This window comes from Pelophylax lessonae (genome assembly GCF_965119305.1).
Source record: "Pelophylax lessonae genome assembly, chromosome: 11".
Classification (NCBI taxonomy): Eukaryota; Metazoa; Chordata; class Amphibia; order Anura; family Ranidae; genus Pelophylax; species Pelophylax lessonae.
In genome coordinates, this window is record NC_138778.1 from 114,986,827 (window position 1) to 115,013,264 (window position 26,438).

General features: G+C 45.2%; 1 protein-coding gene across 1 annotated transcript in view; it reads left to right on the plus strand.

Annotated features, from left to right (window-relative positions):
- Positions 1-26,438, plus strand: part of LOC309566336 (plexin domain-containing protein 1-like) — a 463,427-nt gene that overhangs the window by 403,973 nt on the left and 33,016 nt on the right. Inside the window, exons 9-11 of the mRNA XM_082271449.1 lie at positions 309-390; positions 1,883-1,943; positions 22,964-23,084. Coding sequence (XP_082127575.1) covers positions 309-390; positions 1,883-1,943; positions 22,964-23,084 — 264 coding nt within the window. The remainder of the gene's footprint in view (positions 1-308; positions 391-1,882; positions 1,944-22,963; positions 23,085-26,438) is intronic.

Genomic DNA, 26,438 nt, shown 5'->3' on the forward strand with positions numbered 1-26,438 from the left:
ATGGCTCGGACAGTGCTATGTGCCCTAATTGGGCAAAGCTTTCATTGCTTCAGCCAATCAGGGCTTCCAATATACTGTGTGGCGGTGCAGTGCATTGTGGTCGTTCAGTGGGCCAATGTTCGACCTGAACACATGCTCTGTCCAAACCGTTCGCCAAACCCTAGAGGACACAAGACTTTTCCTCCTTGTTCCTGATAGTGGTAGGGGGGAAAGGGGAAGGAAAAACAGCCCACAGGGCATTGTTGCTAGGCTCTAGTAGGGAGTGTTGGCTGATGACAATAGTAAGACTGTACTATTCTTCTTTTCAGCATGCTTACAGCAGTCCACTTGTGAGCAATGTGTGACCTCTGTTCCTTCTTTCAACTGCAGCTGGTGTCATGTACTACAAAGGTAAGCTTGTATCCTTTGTGTATATCAAACTATTTTAAAGCAGTGACCCCAACCAGCAGAAAAGCCACATATGCTGCCTGTTGACTACTGTGTCTGTGATGTTGTCCAAGCTGCTATTTAGAAGATGTACAGTATCTGTCTAATTGAACGACAAGGATACATTAGGAGATTGCTAGATTTATTATATTCATGGGTTAATGACTAAAGCTTCTAAAAGCTATTTAATGATTTAACAAAGTGATAGCATCTTTTAATTAGTCATAAGTCACACAAAAGTATTTGTTTAGTAATGGCATTGCTTTACTGCAGAACTCCTTTTGGACTTTGCAAGCAATCAATTAGGTGGCATTGGGGAGAAGGAAGACAGCTGCATAATATCTGAGGTGCATGTCTTGTTGAACTACCCACTCTATAATCAGTACTAATAATTAACATTTTCAGGGCTGAATTTACAATCATACAGAGGTTACCAGAAAATTTCAAAAGACACACAATAGTGCAAAACACACACACACATTCAAGCATCCTATCCTTTGTTGTTTTGACTGTCCTTACCTCTTGAAAATGTGAATTGTGTTTGGTTGTGTTTAAATTCTTTTTAATCAATTTAAGAAAAGTCAAGGCCAAAACATAAAACATTACTTAGAAAAACAATAAATTACCATCTCAAAAATGACACAAGATGAATACCGTAGCAAGCATTTATAAAAGGTGTATCTCTTAGTATCCCATCAAACAAGCAATATGTATCAATTTTGGTTGTGACCATACTGAATTTGATTGTACCCTTTTGAATTGCTGAAGTACATAAGACCTGCAAGCAGCAGGTGGGGAATACAGTCAATTATACATCAATGCATATTATTATAGATAAAGTGTTTGTAAAGGTACTTTTTTTTTCTAATAATAAAAGTAGTATACCTCATCTTCTGGGGGTTTCCCTGTTGGTGCTCCAAGCTCTCTTCTGAGTGTGCCCCCCATAGGCATGCGCACAGGGTGTGCCAGGTGTGCCTGGGCACACCCTAATCATCCTATGTGGAGCAGATTCCCCCTGTTTAGACCCTAAAAATATTGTAAAAAAAATAATAAAAATAAATAAAACTAAAAAATAATTTAAAAAAATTAATAATAAAAAAACTACAGTCACCATCCACTGCCCTACTGACACCAAACTCTGCCTACGGACATTCTCAGTATATATACACATGCACACACACATATGTGTTTGAGCTTTGGGGTGCACACCCTAATGCCATAGGCTGCGCACACCTATGGTGCCCCCATAGCAAGCCAATTGCTATATGGGCACATCTGTGGGCTCGCTCCTGAGCTGGGCTGTTTGCATCCATAGCCCCACCTCCCGCTCTCTGCTCACATGATTTGACTGGCAGCAGCAGGAGCCAATAGAGAACCACTTTAATGTCTACAGGGAAAAAAGTTAACCATATTTTATTTGTCACAATATCTAACTGAAGTGTGTTTATATCTTTAGATGTTCCAGTGGATTTGATCGACACCGGCAGGACTGGCTAACTTATGAATGTGATCAAGAAGTGAGTGGTAGATTCATTACTGTATTATAAATAAAAAAGAATGCATACCAATATTAGTATAGCAATACAAAAATAGGTAATAAAATAGAATTGTACATGTATAAACTCTGTGCTATAGACAAAACTGTAAATTTTGTGCAAAACTTCTATACCGTGTCAAAAAATTAATTGTATTTAAATTTTTGCAATTGACTTTACTGCTGCCACCATGAACAAAACAATATATGAAAATAAAAGTACCAGTGTAACACTTTAAATTATGAAATATAGTCAGTGCACACCTAAGAATGGTTCCGCATCCCAAAAAGATTTATGAAATGGAGGGAATCTTATAAGGGTGGGGCTTTAATGGCACCAAAAAAGTATTTGTTGAAGTAATACCTTTTTGTTGCCATTAAAGCCCCACCCTTAGGGGATTCCCTTCATTCTGTGTAACTCTTTAAAGGTAGTGCTGTGAAAAACATATATACCGTATTTGCCGGCATATAAGACGACTTTTTAACCTTAAAAACATGCTCCAAAAAATAGGGGGGTCGTCTTATACGCGGAGTATAAAATGTGAGGACTATTTTACATGGCCCAAAACAAACGTCCCTATTTATCTCCAAGCAGGGTAAGTACACAAACGTACCTATTAATCTCCAAGGTGTGTGTAACGGCCCGTTTCAGCAGACAAGGGGTTAAAATCCGTTTAGGCGATATGCCCCTTTCTGAGAGACAGGCACAGCTACTGCAGAACACCAAACTCCCGAACTGGATACAAAATAGCACTCCAACCTGGAACCTCACGAATAGCTGCTAGCAGACGAACAGGAAAAGCATACATCAGCTTACACTCCTAGCAATCAGTCTCCAACAGCATACAGTGAATCCCCCCAAGAACGAGACAAAGCTCCGAGTTGAGGGTAAAACAGGAACAACATCAACCTTTATTGGAAGAACACAGCACACTTTTATACAGAAATTGGAACATCCTTCCCCCAACAACCGCTTTCCCATTGGTCAATTTCACAGTACCTGCAGTCCCCCATAAGGTCCTCTCCAGACATGCAAATGAGGGCTCGGAAATGAGTCAGTAGTGATTGGTCAGATAGCTTGACCAGGAGGGCTGCTATGCAAATGAGGACTTGAAAATGAGTCAACAGGGATTGGTCAGATAGCTTTGACCAATGCAAGGAGACAGAAGCCCCAGGGGGCACTCAATGTAAACTATAGTCAGACACAGAACAATGGTTCCCTAACGAGCCCTCAATACACATTACTCTGAGTGTCAATACCTCCCTTAGCAGACAACAGGTGAGGTCATTAGCACACCTGACAAAAGGTGAATGAGGAGCCACCTTAGACAGCCCGTCTCCTCAGAACTTCCTGTAATGACCATATTAGGAGTTGACTTCCTGTTCAGAGAGCTCATGGCAAATGGGAACAAAAATCTTCATATTACAAGGGAGACATTATTCTTGAATATGACTGTCCCATTTGTAGTAGTCCAAACCATAGTGTCAGTGTTCACCACCCTCCTGGTCACCCTGCATTCACCAAATCCATACGAATTAGAACCAGGGGCTGTTTGTTCGGTAGATAGAATCTACCGAACGGCTGTGCAGAAAGGGAGAAATAAATCCTTCTGCACCGTAAAATTAACCCTTTAGCTGCCGGTCCATAATCCAAAGGCAGCAGGCGGGCAACCAGGCTCCTCCAATGCAATGTGGCGAGGTTGGTCTCGTCACATCTCTCCCCCTTTCCAAAAAGACTAACAAGGTACCTGACCTCCTGCCGGTCAGTGCCCTCGTTAGTCCAGCAGCCCATCCACAAAGCAGAAAAAACAGTACAGCCCACCCACAATAAATGGTCACTACACCTGGGTAGAGGAGAAACTTGTCCATGTCCAGGTGCCTCACCACGGCTGTGTAGGGGACTGGTAGGCTGCCTTGGTGGGTTGTTGAGTGGGCAGAGACCAGCGGTACTCTGTCCTGGTGCCAGCACTACCACTGGAGTAGTCTGGTTGGGGCCTGGTTGCTGGAGACGGACTGTCTCCCCCTTAGGTGCATAGCTCTGCTGCGGAATGGGGAGACCGGTAGTCTCCCCCTTGGATACACAGCTCTGTCGTGGGGGGGTAGGACCGCCCATCCCTACCCCCTGTGTGGTAAGTGCAGAGACCACGGTCCCATCTGCACCGGTGGGGGGCTTACAGTCTCCCCCTGGTACATTAAGCTGCCGCTGGGGAGAGGGGGTAACAAGCTCCTCTCCCGATAGAACACTCTGCCCATTAATGATCCGCTGCTGGGGAGAGGTGGTAACAATCTCCTCTCCCATACATACTTCTTTGCGGAGGGAGACCGACTGTCTCTCCTCTCAATACAGAGTTCTGCTGCTGGGGAAAGGAGACTGGGCTCTCTATTCCCTGCTGGATACTCTGCCGCTGGGGAATGGAGACTGGGCTCCCAATTCCCGGCACATCACACTGCCGCTGGGGAGGGAGGACACTGCTCTCCTCTCCCTGGACTTCCCACTGCCTTCCTGGCATATCACTCTGCTGCTGGGGGGCAGGCACAACTACCTCTGCCCCCTGTAACTCAGCCAGCCACTGGGGAGGGAGGACGCTGCTCTCCTCTCCCTGTATTTCACACTGCCTTCCTGGCATATCACTTTGCTGCTGGGGGGCAGGAACAACTACCTCTGCCCCCTGTAACTCAGCCTGCCTCTGGAGAATGGAGACTGGGCTCCCAATTCCCAATAAATCAGGCTGCCGCTGGGGAATGGAGACTGGGTTCTCCTCTTCCCTTAACTGTACCTGCCGCTGGAGTTCCTCCCAACGTGCCAGCTGGCCCTCTCTCTCTGCCCTGTCTAGCAGAGTCCCGAACACTAAGTTCTTTGCGAACCGCTTGGATCTCTCCAGTGGATTGGGTCCGAAGAAGCTCATCCGTAACCACACCATACGGTCATATTCTTTCAGAGAATATCTGTACTCCACTGCTGGTTCCATGCTGGTGCTGTCAGGGTCGCTGTACTGGGACATGCGTTGCCCTCAATTGTAAAATCCAGAGCAATGGTGTCTCCTGTAGCTGTCCTTCTGGCTGTAGGAACGATCCCGCCGCTTGCCACCAATTGTAACGGCCCGTTTCAGCAGACAAGGGGTTAAAATCCGTTTAGGCGATATGCCCCTTTCTGAGAGACAGGCACAGCTACTGCAGAACACCAAACTCCCGAACTGGATACAAAATAGCACTCCAACCTGGAACCTCACGAATAGCTGCTAGCAGACGAACAGGAAAAGCATACATCAGCTTACACTCCTAGCAATCAGTCTCCAACAGCTTACAGTGAATCCCCCCAAGAACGAGACAAAGCTCCGAGTTGAGGGTAAAACAGGAACAACATCAACCTTTATTGGAAGAACACAGCACACTTTTATACAGAAATTGGAACATCCTTCCCCCAACAACCGCTTTCCCCATTGGTCAATTTCACAGTACCTGCAGTCCCCCATAAGGTCCTCTCCAGACATGCAAATGAGGGCTCGAAAATGAGTTAGTAGTGATTGGTCAGATAGCTTGACCAGGAGGGCTGCTATGCAAATGAGGACTTGAAAATGAGTCAACAGGGATTGGTCAGATAGCTTTGACCAATGCAAGGAGACAGAAGCCCCAGGGGGCAATCAATGTAAACTATAGTCAGACACAGAACAATGGTTCCCTAACGAGCCCTCAATACACATTACTCTGAGTGTCAATACCTCCCTTAGCAGACAACAGGTGAGGTCATTAGCACACCTGACAAAAGGTGAATGGGGAGCCACCTTAGACAGCCCGTCTCCTCAGAACTTCCTGTAATGACCATATTAGGAGTTAACTTCCTGTTCAGAGAGCTCATGGCAAATGGGAACAAAAATCTTCATATTACAAGGGAGACATTATTCTTGAATATGACTGTCCCATTTGTAGTAGTCCAAACCATAGTGTCAGTGTTCACCACCCTCCTGGTCACCCTGCATTCACCAAATCCATACGAATTAGAACCAGGGGCTGTTTGTTTGGTAGATAGAATCTACCGAACGGCTGTGCAGAAAGGGAGAAATAAATCCTTCTGCACCGTAAAATTAACCCTTTAGCTGCCGGTCCATAATCCAAAGGCAGCAGGCGGGCAACCAGGCTCCTCCAATGCAATGTGGCGAGGTTGGTCTCGTCACAGTGAGTACACAGGGTGTAATTTCCCAAAGCGCTGGCTGGATGTGCGGTAATACTGTACCGGTATGTACCATAGCTTCAGCTACATATAGTATACCGCGTTGAGCCAATCACGGTGAGCGATGTATTAACTATTAAATACAAAGCCAGCTCGGATTGGCTTAGTCAGAGAGAGTAGCATCATAAGCCCGCCTCTCTGACTCCGCCAATCTGAGCAGGCTTTGTATTCAATAATAGAGTACATCGCTCACTGTAATTGGCTCAGCGCGGTATACTGTAGTATGTAGCTGAAACTATGGTACATACCGGTACAGTATTCCCGCACATCCAGCCAGCGCTTTGGGAGATTACACCCTGTGTACTCACCTTGGAGATTAATAGGTACGTTTGTGTACTTGCCCTTCTTGAAGAATTATAGGGACGTTTGTGTACTTACCCTGCTTGGAGATTAATAGGGACATTTGTGTACTTACCCCGCTTGGAGATTAATAGGGACGTTTGTGTACTTACCCTGCTTGGAGATTAATAGGGACGTTTGTGTACTTACCCTGCTTGGAGAATAATAGGGACGTTTGCGTATTTTCCTTGCTTGGATATTAATAGGGACGTTTGTGTACTTACCCTGCTTGGAGATTATTAGGGACGTTTGTGTACTTACCCTGCTTGGAGATTAATAGGGATGTTTGTTTTGGGCCATGTAAAGTAGTCCTCACTTTTTATACTCTGCTACGGTACAGAAGAGGGGTAGTCTTATACGGAGAGTATAGCCAAAAACCTATGTTTTAACTTGAAAATTAGGGGGTCGCCTTTTACGCCCAGTCGTCTTATACGCCGGTAAATACGGTAAACACACAATATTTATATAATGTGCTACAAAGACATAAATATTAACACTCAGTGCTGATATTGGTTTCAAAAGTTTGTGAAAGCTCTAGATGTTAAAATTTGTGACTTTCTTCCTTATTCGAAATTTCCACCTCCAGCAAACCACTTCACGTGTAGTAAGTGTTCCCACTCCCAATAGAAGACACACTCACCAACTATTGCTGCCTTCCATTGTCATGGTCGGCACACCCGCTTGTATATAAATCAATTCCAGGGCAGATATCTGAGCACTTGCTCACACCATAATGAATTTATAGTCATGCGGTAACAAAAAGAGGAAACATCCAATGGTACAATACCCAACCCATACAAAATGTTATTAATATCAAATAAAAGAGCTGCTCACATTTCTTAAAGCAAACCTCGGGAAGACACAGGGATGTGGCAACAATAGTTGGTAGTTGGTGAGTGTGTCTTCTATTGGGAGCGGGATCACTTACTACACATGAAGTGGTGTGTTGGAGGTGGAAACTCAGAATAAGGAAGAAAGTCACGAATTTTAACATCTAGAGCTTTCACAAATTTTTGACACCAATATCAGCACTTTAATTTATGTCTTTGTAGCACATTATACATATATATATATATATATATATATATATATATATATATATATATATACAGTGCCTTGCCAAAGTATTCGGCCCCCTTGAACTTTGCGTACTTTTGCCACAGTTCAGGCTTCAAACATAAAGATATAAAACTGTAATTTTTTGTGAAGAATCAACAAGTGGGACACAATCATGAAGTGGAACGAAATTTATTGGATATTTCAAACTTTGTTAACAAATAAAAAACTGAAAAATTGGGCGTGCAAAATTATTCAGCCCCTTTACTTTCAGTGCAGCAAACTCTCTCCAGAATTTCAGTGAGGATCTCTGAATGATCCAATGTTGACTTAAATGACTAATGATGATAAATAGAATCCACCTGTGTGTAATCAAGTCTCCGTATAAATGCACCTGCACTGTGATAGTCTCAGAGGTCCGTTTAAAACGCAGAGAGCATCATGAAGAACAAGGAACACACCAGGCAGGTCCAAGTTACTGTTGTGGAGAAGTTTAAAGCCGGATTTGGATACAAAAAGATTTCCCAAGCTTTAAACATCCCAAGGAGCACTGTGCAAGCGATAATATTGAAAATGGAAGGACTATCAGACCACTGCAAATCTACGAAGACCTGGCCGTCCCTCTAAACTTTCAGCTCATACAAGGAGAAGACTGATCAGAGATGCAGCCAAGAGGCCGATGATCACTCTGGATGAACTGCAGAGATCTACAGCTGAGGTGGGAGACGCTGTCCATAGGACAACAATCAGTCGTATACTGCACAAATCTGGCCTTTATGGAAGAGTGGCAAGAAGAAAGCCATTTCTTAAAGATATCCATAAAAAGTGTCGTTTAAGGTTTGCCACAAGCCACCTGGGAGACACACCAAACATGTGGAAGAAGGTGCTCTGGTCAGATGAAACCAAAATTGAACTTTTTGGCAACAATGCAAAACGTTACGTTTTGCGTAAAAGCAACACAGCTCATCACCCTGAACACACCATCCCCACTGTCAAACATGGTGGTGGCAGCATCATGGTTTGGGCCTGCTTTTCTTCAGCAGGGACAGGGAAGATGGTTAAAATTGATGGGAAGATGGATGGAGTCAAATACAGGACCATTCTGGAAGAAAACCTGATGGAGTCTGCAAAAGACCTGAGACTGGGACGGAGATTTGTCTTCCAACAAGACAATGATCCAAAACATAAAGCAAAATCTACAATGGAATGGTTCACAAATAGGGTTGAGCGGACACCTAGATGTCCGTGTTCGACGGGTTCGGCCGAACTTTAAAAAAAAGTCCGGGTCCGTGTCCCGGACTTTTACCGAACTTTTCCCGGACACCGAACCCCATTGAAGTCAATGGGGACCCGAACTTTAAGGCACTAAAATGGCTCTAAAACACCAAAGGAAAGGGCTAGAGTGCTGCAAATGGCAGCAAAACGTAATTAAGAGCATGGCAAGTGCTCTGCAAACAAATGTGGATAGGGAAATAACTTAAAACAACAAAAAAAAACAGAAAAATAAAACAATGTTCTTCTTCATCTCTGAAGGACGAGGCCCATATGGAGTAGGAGGGAGGTTGAGGTGGTGGTGGATGTGGCGGTGACATAGGCGTGCGCACAGGGTGTGCTGGGTGTGCCTGGGCACACCCTAATCACCTAGGGCACATAGCATTGCCAGTGAGGAGATGGGAAAGATCTCCCTGGGACCTGCTCTGCTCTATTTCTCCTTGCCTACAGGTACATGGCCCCGATACATTACTCTCCCTGCTGGCAAACACATGCATGTGTATTTCAACTTTGGGGTGCACACCTTAATGCAATAGGCTGCGCACACCTATGGGCGGTGTAGGTGGAAGCGGCGGTGGAGGAGGACCAGGGCCGGATTAACAGCATCATGGGCTTGGTGCTGAGGATTTTGAAGGGCCTTAGGGCCGTGCCTTGCCATGCACCCAGAGGAGGAAGGGTGCAGCCATGCATGCCTAATTCAACATGGGATGCTGTCTCTGAAGCCCATAAACACATCCATGCATCGCCAACTGTCCCTCCTTGTCCGGCCTTCGCGCTGTGTGGGGAGGTTCTGAGGGTGCTGCCTGGGGAAGTGAGCATAGAAGCTAGACTTCTGTGTTTACAAGTGACAGAAGAGCGGTAACAGTGAATATGGCCAACCCGGGGGCCTATATAAAAGGTAGGGGCCTGGAGCTGCAGCTCCAATAGCCCCTACATTAATCTGGCCCTGAGGAGGAGGACGAGGTAGCCAACACTGCTTCTTTTCACAAATTTTAAATGAGGGTACACCCCAAAAGAGTGAGAAAGAGCAAAAATGGAACAATGGGTGGGTAAGGTCGGTATCCATTGCTATTCTGCACAAGGTACGGAAAAGTCCCGTGGGATCCATGCCTGGTTCATTTTAATGAACGTGAGCTTGTCCACATTGTCTCTGGACAGGCGGCTGCGCTTGTCTGTTATAACGCCCCCAGCCGTGCTAAATACCCGTTCAGATAATACACTGGCTGCAGGGCACGCCAGCACCTCCAAGGCGTAAAGGGCAAGCTCAGGCCATGTGCCCAATTTGGAGACCCAGAAGTTGAAGGGGGCAGACCCGTCATTCACTACATGTAGGCGTGTGCACACATACTGCTCCACCATGTTGGTAAAATGCTGCCTCCTGCTAAGACGTTCCATCTGAGCTGCTGGTGCTGCTGTTTGTTGTGGCGTGCTGACAAAGCTTTTCCACATTTCGGCCATGCTAACCCTGCCTTCTGAGGTGCTGGCGGTGCCCTGGTTGCGTTGGCGACCTCCTCCTCCTCCTCCTCTGCCTTGTGCTTCCACTGTGGCCCCGCTGTCAGATGGGAATGCCAGCAGCATGGCGTCTACCAGCGTGCGCTTGTACTCGCGCATCTTGCGATCGCGCTCCAGTGAGTGAATTAAGGACGGTACGTTGTCCTTGTAACGGGGATCCAGCAGCGTGGCCACCCAGTAATCAGCACAAGTTAGAATGTGGGCAACTCGGCGGTCGTTGTGGAGACACTGCAGCATGTAATCGCTCATGTGTGCCAGGCTGCCCAGAGGCAACGAAAGGCTGTCCTCTGTGGGAGGTGTATGGTCCGTGTCCTCTGTATCCCCCCAGCCACGCACCAGTGATGGCCATGAGCTGGCCTGGGTGCCACCCTGCTGTGAACATGGTTCCATCTCCTCCTCCAGCTCCTCCTCCTCCTCATCCTCCTCATCCTCCAGAACTGTGCCCCTGCTGGACAATTGCGTCCCTGGCGTTTGCGTGTGCAGGAACCCACCCTCGGAGCCCCTTGCGAATGACTGCCCTGAAAGCCTTGGAAATGTTACCTCTTCATCCTCCTCCTCCTCCTCATCCTGTGCCACATCCTCTTCCATCATCGCCCGAATTGTTTTTTCAAGGAGGCATAGAAGTGGGATAGTTAAGCTGAGAACGGCGTCATTGCCACTGGCCATGTTGGTGGAGTACTCAAAACAGCGCAACAAGGCACACAGGTCTCGCATGGAGGCCCAGTTATTGGTGGTGAAGTGGTGCTGTTCCGCAGAGCGACTCACGCGTGCGTGCTGCAGCTGAAACTCCACTATGGCCTGCTGCTGCTCGCACAGTCTTTCCAGCATGTGCAAGGTGGAGTTCCACCTTGTGGGCACGTCACATATGAGGCGGTGAGCGGGAAGGCCGAAGTTACGCTGCAGCGCTGCCAGGCGAGCAGCAGCAGGGTGAGAACGCCGAAAGTGCGCACAAACGGCCCGCACTTTCTGCAGCAGCTCTGACATATCGGGGTAGTTTTTAAGGAACCTCTGCACCACCAAATTCAGCACATGCGCCAGGCAAGGGATGTGCGTCAAACCGGCTAGGCCCAGAGCTGCTATGAGATTTCGCCCGTTATCGCACACCACCAGGCCGGGCTTGAGGCTCGCTGGCAGCAACCACTCATTTGTCTGCTGTTCCATGCTCCTCCACAACTCCTGCGCGGTGTGTGGTTTGTCCCCCAAACAGGCAAGTTGTAAAACTGCCTGCTGTCGTTTACCCCTGGCCGTGCTGAAGTTGGTGGTGAAGGTGTTACGCTGTCCGGATGAGGAGGCGGTAGAGGATGAGGAAGCGGAGTAGGAGGAGTTAGGAACAGGAGGCAAACTGAAGCGCCCTGCAATCCTCGGTGGTGGAAGGACATGCGCCAAATTGCTATCCGCCTCAGGCCCATCCGCCACTGCATTTACCCAGTGTGCCGTTAGGGAGATATAACGCCCCTGACCGTGCTTACTGGTCCACGTATCCGTAGTTAGGTGGACCTTGGCACAGATGGCGTTGCGCAGTGCACACCTGATTTTTTCCCCCACTTGGTTGTGCAGGGAAGGGATGGCTTGCCTGGAAAAGTAGTGGCGGCTGGGCACGACGTACTGTGGGACAGCCACCGACATAAGGTTTTTAAAACTGTGCGTCTCCACCAGACGGAATGACAGCATTTCAAAGGCCAATAATTTTGAAATGCTGGCATTCAGGGCCAGGGATCGCGGGTGGGTAGGGGGGTACTTCCTCTTCCTCTCAAGTGTTTGGGAGATGGAAAGCTGAACGCTTCCACGGGACATTGTGGAGATGGTTGTTGGTGACCCAGGTGGTGGTGTTGCTGACAGATCGTCTGTTTGCGGGGTGGCAGGTGCCGGTATCACTACAGATGTGGCTGGAGCGGCCGAGACTGCAGCAGAAGAGGAAGCAGGATGAGCCAGAGACGTTTCTTGGTTTTGAAGGTGTGTACTCCACTGCAGCTCGTGCTTTGCACTTAGATGCCTGATCATGCAGGTTGTGCTCAGGTTGAGAAGGTTCATGCCTCGCTTCAAGCTCTGATTGCACAGGGTGCAAACCACTCGTGTCCTGTCATCAGCACATTTTCTAAAGAACTTCCACGCTAGAGAACTCCTTTGAGCTGACTTTGGTGCGCTCGTTCCCTTGCTGCGTTGGGCAGTAGCGGGCGTAGTGTCTAGGGCACGGCCGCTCCGCTTCTGCACCCTGCTCCCTCTTCTGCTGTGCTGGTGGCTCTGTGCGACCACCGCCTCTTCCTCCAAACTACTCAGTTCACCTGCATGACGTTCATTCCATGTGGGGTCGAGGACCTCATCGTCCTCCACATCATCTTCCACCCAGTCTTCACCCCTGCCCTCCTTGTCGGTCTCCACAATGCTGAACGCCGCAGCAGTTGGCACCTGCGTTTCGTCATCATCGGAGACGTGCTGCGATGATCCTTGCATGTACTCATCTTGAGAAATAAGTGGTTGGGCATCGCTGCACTCAATCTCTTCCACTTCTGGGGCAGGGCTAGGTGGATGGCCCTGGGAAACCCTGCTGACAGAGTCCTCAAAAAGAATAAGAGACTGCTGTATGGCTTGGGGCTCAGACTGCTGGCCTGATTTGCAAGGGGGTGAGGTGAAAGACGGTTGGACATTGGCTGCAGGTGCCAACTCTGACCTTTCTGCAGTAGACTGGGTGGGAGACAATGTGAAGGAACTGGAGGCACTGTCAGCAGCAAACCAATCTACTATCGCCTCAACTTGTTCTGGCCTCATCACTTCTAGGGGCGTTTGATGCCCTACCAAATACTGATGCAGGTTCTGTCGCCTACTCACACTTGAGGAAGGTGTTTCACTTGTGCGTGTAGCTGGCACAGATCGACCATGTCCTCTCCTTGCAACAGGAGCTCTACCAGCAGCACCACGACCCAGGCCACGGCCCTTATTTGACGGTCTCCTCATATTTCTGTAATTTAAGATCTTGCCCTAGAAAGGTTTTTATTGAATAGCGGAATAGAAAATATGATCCAAAAAAAGTGTATGTATATCACACGTACACAACCACACTAGGCCCCAATTACTATTGTTTGTACCCCTAAAAGGCTAGATGAGGAGTAGGGGGAGTATGGAACAGGCAGCACCCTCAAACCTTCAGAAGTATGAGATGAACCCCAACAACTTGGAAAGGTGGATCTCTCTCACACGTACCGACACAGACTATCCCGCAATTCAATTGATCCTCAAAGGTTTTTATTGAATAGCGGAATAGGAAATATGATCAAAAAAAGTGTATGTATCTCGCACGTACACAACCACACTAGGCCCCAATTACTATTGTTTGTACCCCTAAAAGGCTAGATGAGGAGTAGGGGGGGTATGGAACAGGCAGCACCCTCAAACCTTCAGAAGTATGAGATGAACCCCAACAACTTGGAAAGGTGGATCTCTCTCACACGTACCGACACAGACTATCCCGCAATTCAATTGATCCTCAAAGGTTTTTATTGAATAGCGGAATAGGAAATATGATCAAAAAAAGTGTATGTATCTCGCACGTACACAACCACACTAGGCCCCAATTACTATTGTTTGTACCCCTAAAAGGCTAGATGAGGAGTAGGGGGGGTATGGAACAGGCAGCACCCTCAAACCTTCAGAAGTATGAGATGAACCCCAACAACTTGGAAAGGTGGATCTCTCTCACACGTACCGACACAGACTATCCCGCAATTCAATTGATCCTCAAAGGTTTTTATTGAATAGCGGAATAGGAAATATGATCAAAAAAAGTGTATGTATCTCGCACGTACACAACCACACTAGGCCCCAATTACTATTGTTTGTACCCCTAAAAGGCTAGATGAGGAGTAGGGGGGGTATGGAACAGGCAGCACCCTCAAACCTTCAGAAGTATGAGATGAACCCCAACAACTTGGAAAGGTGGATCTCTCTCACACGTACCGACACAGACTATCCCGCAATTCAATTGATCCTCAAAGGTTTTTATTGAATAGCGGAATAGGAAATATGATCAAAAAAAGTGTATGTATCTCGCACGTACACAACCACACTAGGCCCCAATTACTATTGTTTGTACCCCTAAAAGGCTAGATGAGGAGTAGGGGGGGTATGGAACAGGCAGCACCCTCAAACCTTCAGAAGTATGAGATGAACCCCAACAACTTGGAAAGGTGGATCTCTCTCACACGTACCGACACAGACTATCCCGCAATTCAATTGATCCTCAAAGGTTTTTATTGAATAGCGGAATAGGAAATATGATCAAAAAAAGTGTATGTATCTCGCACGTACACAACCACACTAGGCCCCAATTACTATTGTTTGTACCCCTAAAAGGCTAGATGAGGAGTAGGGGGGGTATGGAACAGGCAGCACCCTCAAACCTTCAGAAGTATGAGATGAACCCCAACAACTTGGAAAGGTGGATCTCTCTCACACGTACCGACACAGACTATCCCGCAATTCAATTGATCCTCAAAGGTTTTTATTGAATAGCGGAATAGGAAATATGATCAAAAAATGTGTATGTATCTCGCACGTACACAACCACACTAGGCCCCAATTACTATTGTTTGTACCCCTAAAAGGCTAGATGAGGAGTAGGGGGGGTATGGAACAGGCAGCACCCTCAAACCTTCAGAAGTATGAGATGAACCCCAACAACTTGGAAAGGTGGATCTCTCTCACACGTACCGACACAGACTATCCCGCAATTCAATTGATCCTCAAAGGTTTTTATTGAATAGCGGAATAGGAAATATGATCAAAAAAAGTGTATGTATCTCGCACGTACACAACCACACTAGGCCCCAATTACTATTGTTTGTACCCCTAAAAGGCTAGATGAGGAGTAGGGGGGGTATGGAACAGGCAGCACCCTCAAACCTTCAGAAGTATGAGATGAACCCCAACAACTTGGAAAGGTGGATCTCTCTCACACGTACCGACACAGACTATCCCCCAATTTAACTGATCCCCAAAGGTTTTTGATTAAATAGCGGAATAGAAAATATGATCCCAAAAAAGTGTATGTATATCACACGTACACAACCACACTAGGCCCCAATTACTATTGTTTGTACCCCTAAAAGGCTAGGAGTAGGGGGAGTATGGAACAGGCAGCACCCTCAAACCTTCAGAAGTATGAGATGAACCCCAACAACTTGGAAAGGTGGATCTCTCTCACACGTACCAACACAGACTATCCCCCAATTTAACTGATCCCCAAAGGTTTTTGATTAAATAGCGGAATAGAAAATATGATCCCAAAAAAGTGTATGTATATCACACGTACACAACCACACTAGGCCCCAATTACTATTGTTTGTACCCCTAAAAGGCTAGGAGTAGGGGGAGTATGGAACAGGCAGCACCCTCAAACCTTCAGAAGTATGAGATGAACCCCAACAACTTGGAAAGGTGGATCTCTCTCACACGTACCAACACAGACTATCCCCCAATTTAACTGATCCCCAAAGGTTTTTGATTAAATAGCGGAATAGAAAATATGATCCCAAAAAAGTGTATGTATATCACACGTACACAACCACACTAGGCCCCAATTACTATTGTTTGTACCCCTAAAAGGCTAGGAGTAGGGGGAGTATGGAACAGGCAGCACCCTCAAACCTTCAGAAGTATGAGATGAACCCCAACAACTTGGAAAGGTGGATCTCTCTCACACGTACCAACACAGACTATCCCCCAATTTAACTGATCCCCAAAGGTTTTTGATTAAATAGCGGAATAGAAAATATGATCCCAAAAAAGTGTATGTATATCACACGTACACAACCACACTAGGCCCCAATTACTATTGTTTGTACCCCTAAAAGGCTAGGAGTAGGGGGAGTATGGAACAGGCAGCACCCTCAAACCTTCAGAAGTATGAGATGAACCTCAACAACTTGGAAAGGTGGATCTCTCTCACACGTACCAACACAGACTATCCCCCAATTTAACTGATCCCCAAAGGTTTTTGATTAAATAGCGGAATAGAAAATATGATCCCAAAAAAGTGTATGTATATCACACGTACACAACCACACTAGGCCCCAATTACTATTGTTTGTACCCCTAAAAGGCTAGGAGTAGGGGGGGTATGGAACAGGCAGCACCCTCAAACCTTCAGAAGTATGAGATGAACCCCAACAACTTGGAAAGGTGGATCTCTCTCACACGTACCGACACAGACTATCCCCCAATTTAACTGATCCCCAAAGGTTTTTGATTAAATAGCGGAATAGAAAATATGATCCCAAAAAAGTGTATGTATATCACACGTACACAACCACACTAGGCCCCAATTACTATTGTTTGTACCCCTAAAAGGCTAGGAGTAGGGGGAGTATGGAACAGGCAGCACCCTCAAACCTTCAGAAGTATGAGATGAACCCCAACAACTTGGAAAGGTGGATCTCTCTCACACGTACCAACACAGACTATCCCCCAATTTAACTGATCCCCAAAGGTTTTTGATTAAATAGCGGAATAGAAAATATGATCCCAAAAAAGTGTATGTATATCACACGTACACAACCACACTAGGCCCCAATTACTATTGTTTGTACCCCTAAAAGGCTAGGAGTAGGGGGAGTATGGAACAGGCAGCACCCTCAAACCTTCAGAAGTATGAGATGAACCCCAACAACTTGGAAAGGTGGATCTCTCTCACACGTACCAACACAGACTATCCCCCAATTTAACTGATCCCCAAAGGTTTTTGATTAAATAGCGGAATAGAAAATATGATCCCAAAAAAGTGTATGTATATCACACGTACACAACCACACTAGGCCCCAATTACTATTGTTTGTACCCCTAAAAGACTAGGAGTAGGGGGAGTATGGAACAGGCAGCACCCTCAAACCTTCAGAAGTATGAGATGAACCCCAACAACTTGGAAAGGTGGATCTCTCTCACACGTACCAACACAGACTATCCCCCAATTTAACTGATCCCCAAAGGTTTTTGATTAAATAGCGGAATAGAAAATATGATCCCAAAAAAGTGTATGTATATCACACGTACACAACCACACTAGGCCCCAATTACTATTGTTTGTACCCCTAAAAGGCTAGGAGTAGGGGGAGTATGGAACAGGCAGCACCCTCAAACCTTCAGAAGTATGAGATGAACCTCAACAACTTGGAAAGGTGGATCTCTCTCACACGTACCAACACAGACTATCCCCCAATTTAACTGATCCCCAAAGGTTTTTGATTAAATAGCGGAATAGAAAATATGATCCCAAAAAAGTGTATGTATATCACACGTACACAACCACGCTAGGCCCCAATTACTATTGTTTGTACCCCTAAAAGGCTAGGAGTAGGGGGGGTATGGAACAGGCAGCACCCTCAAACCTTCAGAAGTATGAGATGAACCCCAACAACTTGGAAAGGTGGATCTCTCTCACACGTACCAACACAGACTATCCCCCAATTTAACTGATCCCCAAAGGTTTTTGATTAAATAGCGGAATAGAAAATATGATCCCAAAAAAGTGTATGTATATCACACGTACACAACCACACTAGGCCCCAATTACTATTGTTTGTACCCCTAAAAGGCTAGGAGTAGGGGGAGTATGGAACAGGCAGCACCCTCAAACCTTCAGAAGTATGAGATGAACCCCAACAACTTGGAAAGGTGGATCTCTCTCACACGTACCAACACAGACTATCCCCCAATTTAACTGATCCCCAAAGGTTTTTGATTAAATAGCGGAATAGAAAATATGATCCCAAAAAAGTGTATGTATATCACACGTACACAACCACACTAGGCCCCAATTACTATTGTTTGTACCCCTAAAAGGCTAGGAGTAGGGGGAGTATGGAACAGGCAGCACCCTCAAACCTTCAGAAGTATGAGATGAACCCCAACAACTTGGAAAGGTGGATCTCTCTCACACGTACCAACACAGACTATCCCCCAATTTAACTGATCCCCAAAGGTTTTTGATTAAATAGCGGAATAGAAAATATGATCCCAAAAAAGTGTATGTATATCACACGTACACAACCACACTAGGCCCCAATTACTATTGTTTGTACCCCTAAAAGGCTAGGAGTAGGGGGAGTATGGAACAGGCAGCACCCTCAAACCTTCAGAAGTATGAGATGAACCCCAACAACTTGGAAAGGTGGATCTCTCTCACACGTACCAACACAGACTATCCCCCAATTTAACTGATCCCCAAAGGTTTTTGATTAAATAGCGGAATAGAAAATATGATCCCAAAAAAGTGTATGTATATCACACGTACACAACCACACTAGGCCCCAATTACTATTGTTTGTACCCCTAAAAGGCTAGGAGTAGGGGGAGTATGGAACAGGCAGCACCCTCAAACCTTCAGAAGTATGAGATGAACCCCAACAACTTGGAAAGGTGGATCTCTCTCACACGTACCAACACAGACTATCCCCCAATTTAACTGATCCCCAAAGGTTTTTGATTAAATAGCGGAATAGAAAATATGATCCCAAAAAAGTGTATGTATATCACACGTACACAACCACACTAGGCCCCAATTACTATTGTTTGTACCCCTAAAAGGCTAGGAGTAGGGGGGGTATGGAACAGGCAGCACCCTCAAACCTTCAGAAGTATGAGATGAACCCCAACAACTTGGAAAGGTGGATCTCTCTCACACGTACCAACACAGACTATCCCCCAATTTAACTGATCCCCAAAGGTTTTTGATTAAATAGCGGAATAGAAAATATGATCCCAAAAAAGTGTATGTATATCACACGTACACAACCACACTAGGCCCCAATTACTATTGTTTGTACCCCTAAAAGGCTAGGAGTAGGGGGAGTATGGAACAGGCAGCACCCTCAAACCTTCAGAAGTATGAGATGAACCCCAACAACTTGGAAAGGTGGATCTCTCTCACACGTACCAACACAGACTATCCCCCAATTTAACTGATCCCCAAAGGTTTTTGATTAAATAGCGGAATAGAAAATATGATCCCAAAAAAGTGTATGTATATCACACGTACACAACCACACTAGGCCCCAATTACTATTGTTTGTACCCCTAAAAGGCTAGGAGTAGGGGGGGTATGGAACAGGCAGCACCCTCAAACCTTCAGAAGTATGAGATGAACCCCAACAACTTGGAAAGGTGGATCTCTCTCACACGTACCAACACAGACTATCCCCCAATTTAACTGATCCCCAAAGGTTTTTGATTAAATAGCGGAATAGAAAATATGATCCCAAAAAAGTGTATGTATATCACACGTACACAACCACACTAGGCCCCAATTACTATTGTTTGTACCCCTAAAAGGCTAGGAGTAGGGGGAGTATGGAACAGGCAGCACCCTCAAACCTTCAGAAGTATGAGATGAACCCCAACAACTTGGAAAGGTGGATCTCTCTCACACGTACCAACACAGACTATCCCCCAATTTAACTGATCCCCAAAGGTTTTTGATTAAATAGCGGAATAGAAAATATGATCCCAAAAAAGTGTATGTATATCACACGTACACAACCACACTAGGCCCCAATTACTATTGTTTGTACCCCTAAAAGGCTAGGAGTAGGGGGAGTATGGAACAGGCAGCACCCTCAAACCTTCAGAAGTATGAGATGAACCCCAACAACTTGGAAAGGTGGATCTCTCTCACACGTACCAACACAGACTATCCCCCAATTTAACTGATCCCCAAAGGTTTTTGATTAAATAGCGGAATAGAAAATATGATCCCAAAAAAGTGTATGTATATCACACGTACACAACCACACTAGGCCCCAATTACTATTGTTTGTACCCCTAAAAGGCTAGGAGTAGGGGGGGTATGGAACAGGCAGCACCCTCAAACCTTCAGAAGTATGAGATGAACCCCAACAACTTGGAAAGGTGGATCTCTCTCACACGTACCAACACAGACTATCCCCCAATTTAACTGATCCCCAAAGGTTTTTGATTAAATAGCGGAATAGAAAATATGATCCCAAAAAAGTGTATGTATATCACACGTACACAACCACACTAGGCCCCAATTACTATTGTTTGTACCCCTAAAAGGCTAGGAGTAGGGGGAGTATGGAACAGGCAGCACCCTCAAACCTTCAGAAGTATGAGATGAACCCCAACAACTTGGAAAGGTGGATCTCTCTCACACGTACCAACACAGACTATCCCCCAATTTAACTGATCCCCAAAGGTTTTTAATTAAATAGCGGAATAGAAAATATGATCCCAAAAAAGTGTATGTATATCACACGTACACAACCACACTAGGCCCCAATTACTATTGTTTGTACCCCTAAAAGGCTAGATGAGGAGTAGGGGGAGTATGGAACAGGCAGCACCCTCAAACCTTCAGTATGAGATTGTGTTCACTGTACCCCACAAAGATTGAGTTCACTGCACCCCACAATGATTGTGTTCACTGCACCCCACAAAGATTGTGTTCACTGCACCTCACAAAGATTGTGTTCACTGTACCCCCCAAAGATTGTGTTCACTGCACCCCACAAAGATTCTGTTCACTGTACCCCACAAAGATTGTGTTCACTGCACCCCAAAAAGATTGTGTTCACTGCACCCCAAAAAGGATGTTGTTCACTGCACCCCAAAAAGGATGTTGTTCACTCCACCCCAAAAAGATTGTGTTCACTGCACCCCACAAAGATTGTGTTCACTGCACCCCAAAAAGATTGTGTTCACTGCACCCCAAAAATGATTTTGTTCACTGCACCCCAAAAAGGATTTTGTTCACTGCACCCCAAAAAGGATGTTGTTCACTCCACCCCAAAAAGATTGTGTTCACTGCACCCCAAAAAGATTGTGTTCACTGCACCCCACAAAGGATTTTGTTCACTGCACCCCAAAAAGATTGTGTTCACTGCACCCCAAAAAGGATGTTGTTCACTGCACCCCAAAAAGGATTTTGTTCACTGCACCCCAAAAAGATTGTGTTCACTGCACCCCACAAAGGATTTTGTTCACTGCACCCCACAAAGATTGTGTTCACTGCACACCAAAAAGGATTGTGTTCACTGCACCCCAAAAAGATTTTGTTCACTGCACCCCAAAAAGATTGTGTTCACTGCAGCCCAAAAAGATTGTGTTCACTGCAGCCCAAAAAGATTGTGTTCACTGCAGCCCAAAAAGATTGTGTTCACTGCAGCCCAAAAAGATTGTGTTCACTGCAGCCCAAAAAGATTGTGTTCACTGCAGCTCACACACAGAAAAATGGATGTGGATCACTGACACCTGCCTATCTCCAATCCCACACCACACAGCAATATCGATTGTAGTTTGTAGAACACAGTTTCCCTAAAATTCAGCAGACTCTGTCCCTAACAGGATTGAGAAGAGATCGTAGATCAGGATTGAGTGCAGACCCCACCCCCCACACAGCAATATCGATTGTAGTTTGTAGAAGACACTGACCCTATATAATTCAGCAGACTCTATCCCTAAAATGCCTACAACTCGCCCTGCCTAAACACTCCGACCTGTCCCTCAATTCTATCCGGACACAAATGGTTTTTTCCTGCCTATCTTTCCCTAATCAGCAGCCAGCACGTTGATGTGTGCTCTGTCCCTGAATCTAAGCAGCATAATGACGCCGCTGCGGCTGCCTCGAACTTATAAAGACTTGGTCACATGCTTCAGACGGCCAATCACAGCTACTGAGACATTTGCAGGCATGGCTGGGATGGCTTAAGGCACACCAGTTAAACGATTGTTGATTGGCTGTTGAAAGCCCGCCATGAAAAGTGCGCCAAAGCATGCAAAACCCGGAAATAAAACGACCGAACACGGATTTTTACCCGAACATACAGTAAAGTGTCCGTGTCCGTGTTCGGGTACAAAAAATCCAATTATTCGGTACGAACACGAATAATACAGTCCGTGTTCGCTCAACACTATTCACAAACAAACATATCCAGGTGTTAGAATGGCCAAGTCAAAGTCCAGACCTGAATCCAATCGAGAATCTGTGGAAAGAACTGAAAACTGCTGTTCACAAACGCTCTCCATCCAACCTCGCTGAGCTCGAGCTGTTTTGCGAGCAGGAATGGGCAAAAATTTCAGTCTCTCGATGTGCAAAACTGATAGAGACATACCCCAAGTGACTTACAGCTGTAATCGCAGCAAAAGGTGGCGCTACAAAGTATTAACTTAAGGGGGCTGAATAATTTTGCACGCCCAATTTTTTAGTTTTTTATTTGTTAACAAAGTTTGAAATATACAATTAATTTCATTCTACTTCATGATTGTGTCCCACTTGTTGATTCTTCATAAAAAATTACAGTTTTATATCTTTATGTTTGAAACCTGAAATGTGACAAAAGGTCGCAAAGTTCAAGGGGGCCGAATACTTTTGCAAGGCACTGTATATATATATATATATATATATATATATAGTGTGTTTACATATGTTTTTTTAACAGCGCTTCCTTTTAAAGTGTTGCACTGTTACTTTTATTTTGAAATAAAATAAAATTATATAAAATAAGTAAAAAAAAAAAGTATAAGAACAAAGAATTCTGCATTATAATTAACAACATATTATATTACAACTTTTTTACTCAACGGATTTAAAGTCCCAAATTTTATCCTGTGATGAGTACACCAATTCCTACACTGTGGCTGATACCTCCAAATCTCCAAGAACAGAAGACGCTTTGTCAACTCCAACAGTGCCCATGACCCTCACTAGAGAAGGTAATTACTATGCATCTTGACTTGTGTTTATAGCATGCAAAAAACGAATTGCATTTGCTAATTTGCATAATGACATCAGCAATTTTCAAGCATGAATTATCATTATATTTCTAAGTTTATCAGTAAAAATATTAAGGATATACTGTGTATGTATATATATATATATATATATATATATATATATATATATATATATATATATATACACACAGTATATATTTATGTACACAGTATCTCACAAAAGTAAGTACACCCTCCCACTTTTGTAAATATACCCCTCCCACTTTTGTAAATATTTTATTACATCTTTTCATGTGACAACACTAAAGAAATGGCACTTTGCTACAATGTAAAGTAGTGAGTGTACAGCTTGTATAACCACTTGCCGACCGCCCGCCGCAGATATACTGCGACAGGCTGGCTCAGCTACGCAAACCGCCGTACCTGCATGGTGGTTCGCGGGAGCGCTCTTGGAGGCTCCTAGGCAGTGGGGATGCCCGCTGAGAGAGAACGATGGTCTACTGTTGTAAACACAGCAGGCTGTTGTTCTCTCTGAAATGATCACCTGTGATCCTCCTATTTAGGATCATAGGTCTCTGTGTTCATTTCCCCCATACAGTTTGAAAACACCCCCTAGGCTTACACTTAACCCTTTGATCGCCCCTGGGTTAACCCTTTCCCTGCCAGTGTCATTATTACAGTAACAGTGCATATTTTTAGCACTGATTACTGTAGTAATGTCACTGGTCCCCCCAAAAGTGTCAAAAATGTCAGTTAGGGGTCCGATTTGTCTGCCGCAATGTCACAGTGTTTCTAAAAATCCCAGATCACCGCTATTACTAGTAAAAAAAAATAAAAATAAAAATATCATAAATCTTTCCCTTAGTTTGTAGACGCGATAACTTCTGTGCAAGCCAATCAAAATATGCTTATTGGAATTTCTTTTTTACTGAAAATATGTAGCAGAATACAAATTGGCCTAAAAGGATGAAAAAGATGTGATTTTTAATTTTTTTTATTTTTTTGGGGAATGTTACATAGCAGAAAGTGAAAAGCATTGTTTTCCTGACAGTCTCCATGGCAGCCTATGTGAGGGTTAACCCCGCCTCCACTCCAAGGGATAGGACTAGAGATGGCCTTGCGGATCGCCCGGCGGTCGGTTCGCGGCAAATTTTGCTTGTTCGCTACCTGCCAAATTTGCGAACACATGGCGTTGTTCCTGGCGGCCATATTAGTTTACATTGGGGAGAACTTTGACCCATGACATAGCCATCAGGTGGAACGGGAAAGCCAATTGAAACATTTCAGCACATGGACATGCCCCCTACCTTATAAATAGACCAGAGCAGGCGGCCATTTCCCATTCTGCTTTTTGTCAGCGTAGGGGGAGGTCTGCTGTATGCATCAGGGAGAGATTGCCAGGGACAAATAGCTCTGTTAAGATCCCCAAAAGTCCTTTTCAGGGCTGGTATTTCGGTATAGGTCTACTACAGTCTCTTTTGAGTTTAGGGACAGGTATCCAGTCTGTGCTTTAGGGACAGATAGAGATCGGCAGTAACACAAATTGCTCCGTTAATGTCCACAAAAGTAATTTAAAGGGTTGCAATGTTTTTGGTATTGGTGTGCAATGCACTATATGGGGGGGGGGGGGGTAATCCACGGTATAATATACTTTGTAGAAAGCATATTTTAGTGGATTATTGTTGTGCACTGTGCAGCATTGTGACAGGTGTGGTGACTGAGCGTTGCTGCAGCAATACTACAAACAGTGACAAAAGCACTTTTAATGTATTATAACTGGTGTGATAGACCAGTGCCCCCCCCCCCCAATACCACATATTGGAGTGGGGTGTTATCTGAGTATACCTTTACAAGTGTATTTGTGTCCTGCAACAATATTGCCTCTTTTGCTGTGTTCAGTCTGATAGTGCCAAACTCACTAGCCAATTTTTTGAACAACTGGTGTGATAGACCAGTGGCCCCCCAATACCACATATTGAAGTGGGGTGTTATTTAACAGTATACTTTTCTAAGAGTGTATTTTAGTCCTGCAAAAATTTGGCCTCTGTTGCTGTGTTAACTCTGCTACACACAGTGACAACAGTTACTGGCCAATTATTTGTAGAACTGGTGTAATAAACCTGTGGCCCCCCAATACCACAGATTGAAGCGGGGTGTTATCTGAGTATACTTTCCTAAGTGTATTTGTGTCCTGCAACAATATTGCCTCTTTTGCTGCGTTCAGTCTTATACACACAGTAAATGCAAATTTCAACATTCCAACCTATCAAACGCATCCCTTTTCAACCCTCCAGGTGCCCTAGCACCTTCCCTCAGAGTATTCAGGGATGTTGTGGTTAGGGACCTGAATGACGTTCGAGTACGTAAGAATAGGTTAAGCCAGGATTTGGCCGAAGGTATGTATTCCTTGTGTCAAAACAAGGATCTAGTAATTCAACCAGCAGATAAGGGGGGGGGGGTATAGTGGTATTGGATAGATGCGACTATCTTGCAGAGATGCAACGCATTCTAAGTGATACGCAAACCTATACCCCCCCTCCCCCGAGATCCGGTTTCCCAATATAAAAAGGAACTGGATTTGATTGTGTCCAAAGGCTTTTCTTTGAATATTCTTAATAAAAAAGAAAGGGCCTTTTTGGTACCCAGATGCCCTAGGACGCCAATCATTTATTATTTGCCTAAAGTGCACAAGAGTCTTACTCCCCCCCCCCCCCCCCGGGGAGTCCCATTGTGAGTGGGATTGACTCTGTGACGTCCCGGGTGGGGAAGTATATCGACTCATATCTTCAACCATTGGTGCAACTGACTCCCTCTTATATCAAGGATACGAGGCATGTAATCAATACATTGGCGTCACTAGCCCCGGTTGATGGATTATGGATGGTCACTGTGGATGTGGCGTCTTTGTATTACATCATTCCCCACAATTAAGGCCTACAAGCCGTAGAAAACTCTTTGATTCAGAACTCCAACATCCCTAGCTCCCAGATTCAGTTTATCATGGAATTGTTAAGGTTTGCCACCAAACCAAATTATTTTTGGTTTGGTGGCCAATTCTTTCGTCAGGATAGAGTCACTTGCTGCCTTAACTCTGATACACACAGTGCCAAACTCCCTGGTCAATTTTTTTGAACAGCTGGTGTGATAGACCAGTGGCCCCCCAATACCACATATTGAAGTGGGGTGTTATCTGAGTATACTTTTACAAGTGTATTTGTGTCCTGCAACAATATTGCCTCTTTTGCTGTGTTAACTCTGATACACACAGTGCCAATCTCCCTGGCCAATTTTTTGAACAACCGGTGTGATAAACCAGTGGCCCCCCAATACCAC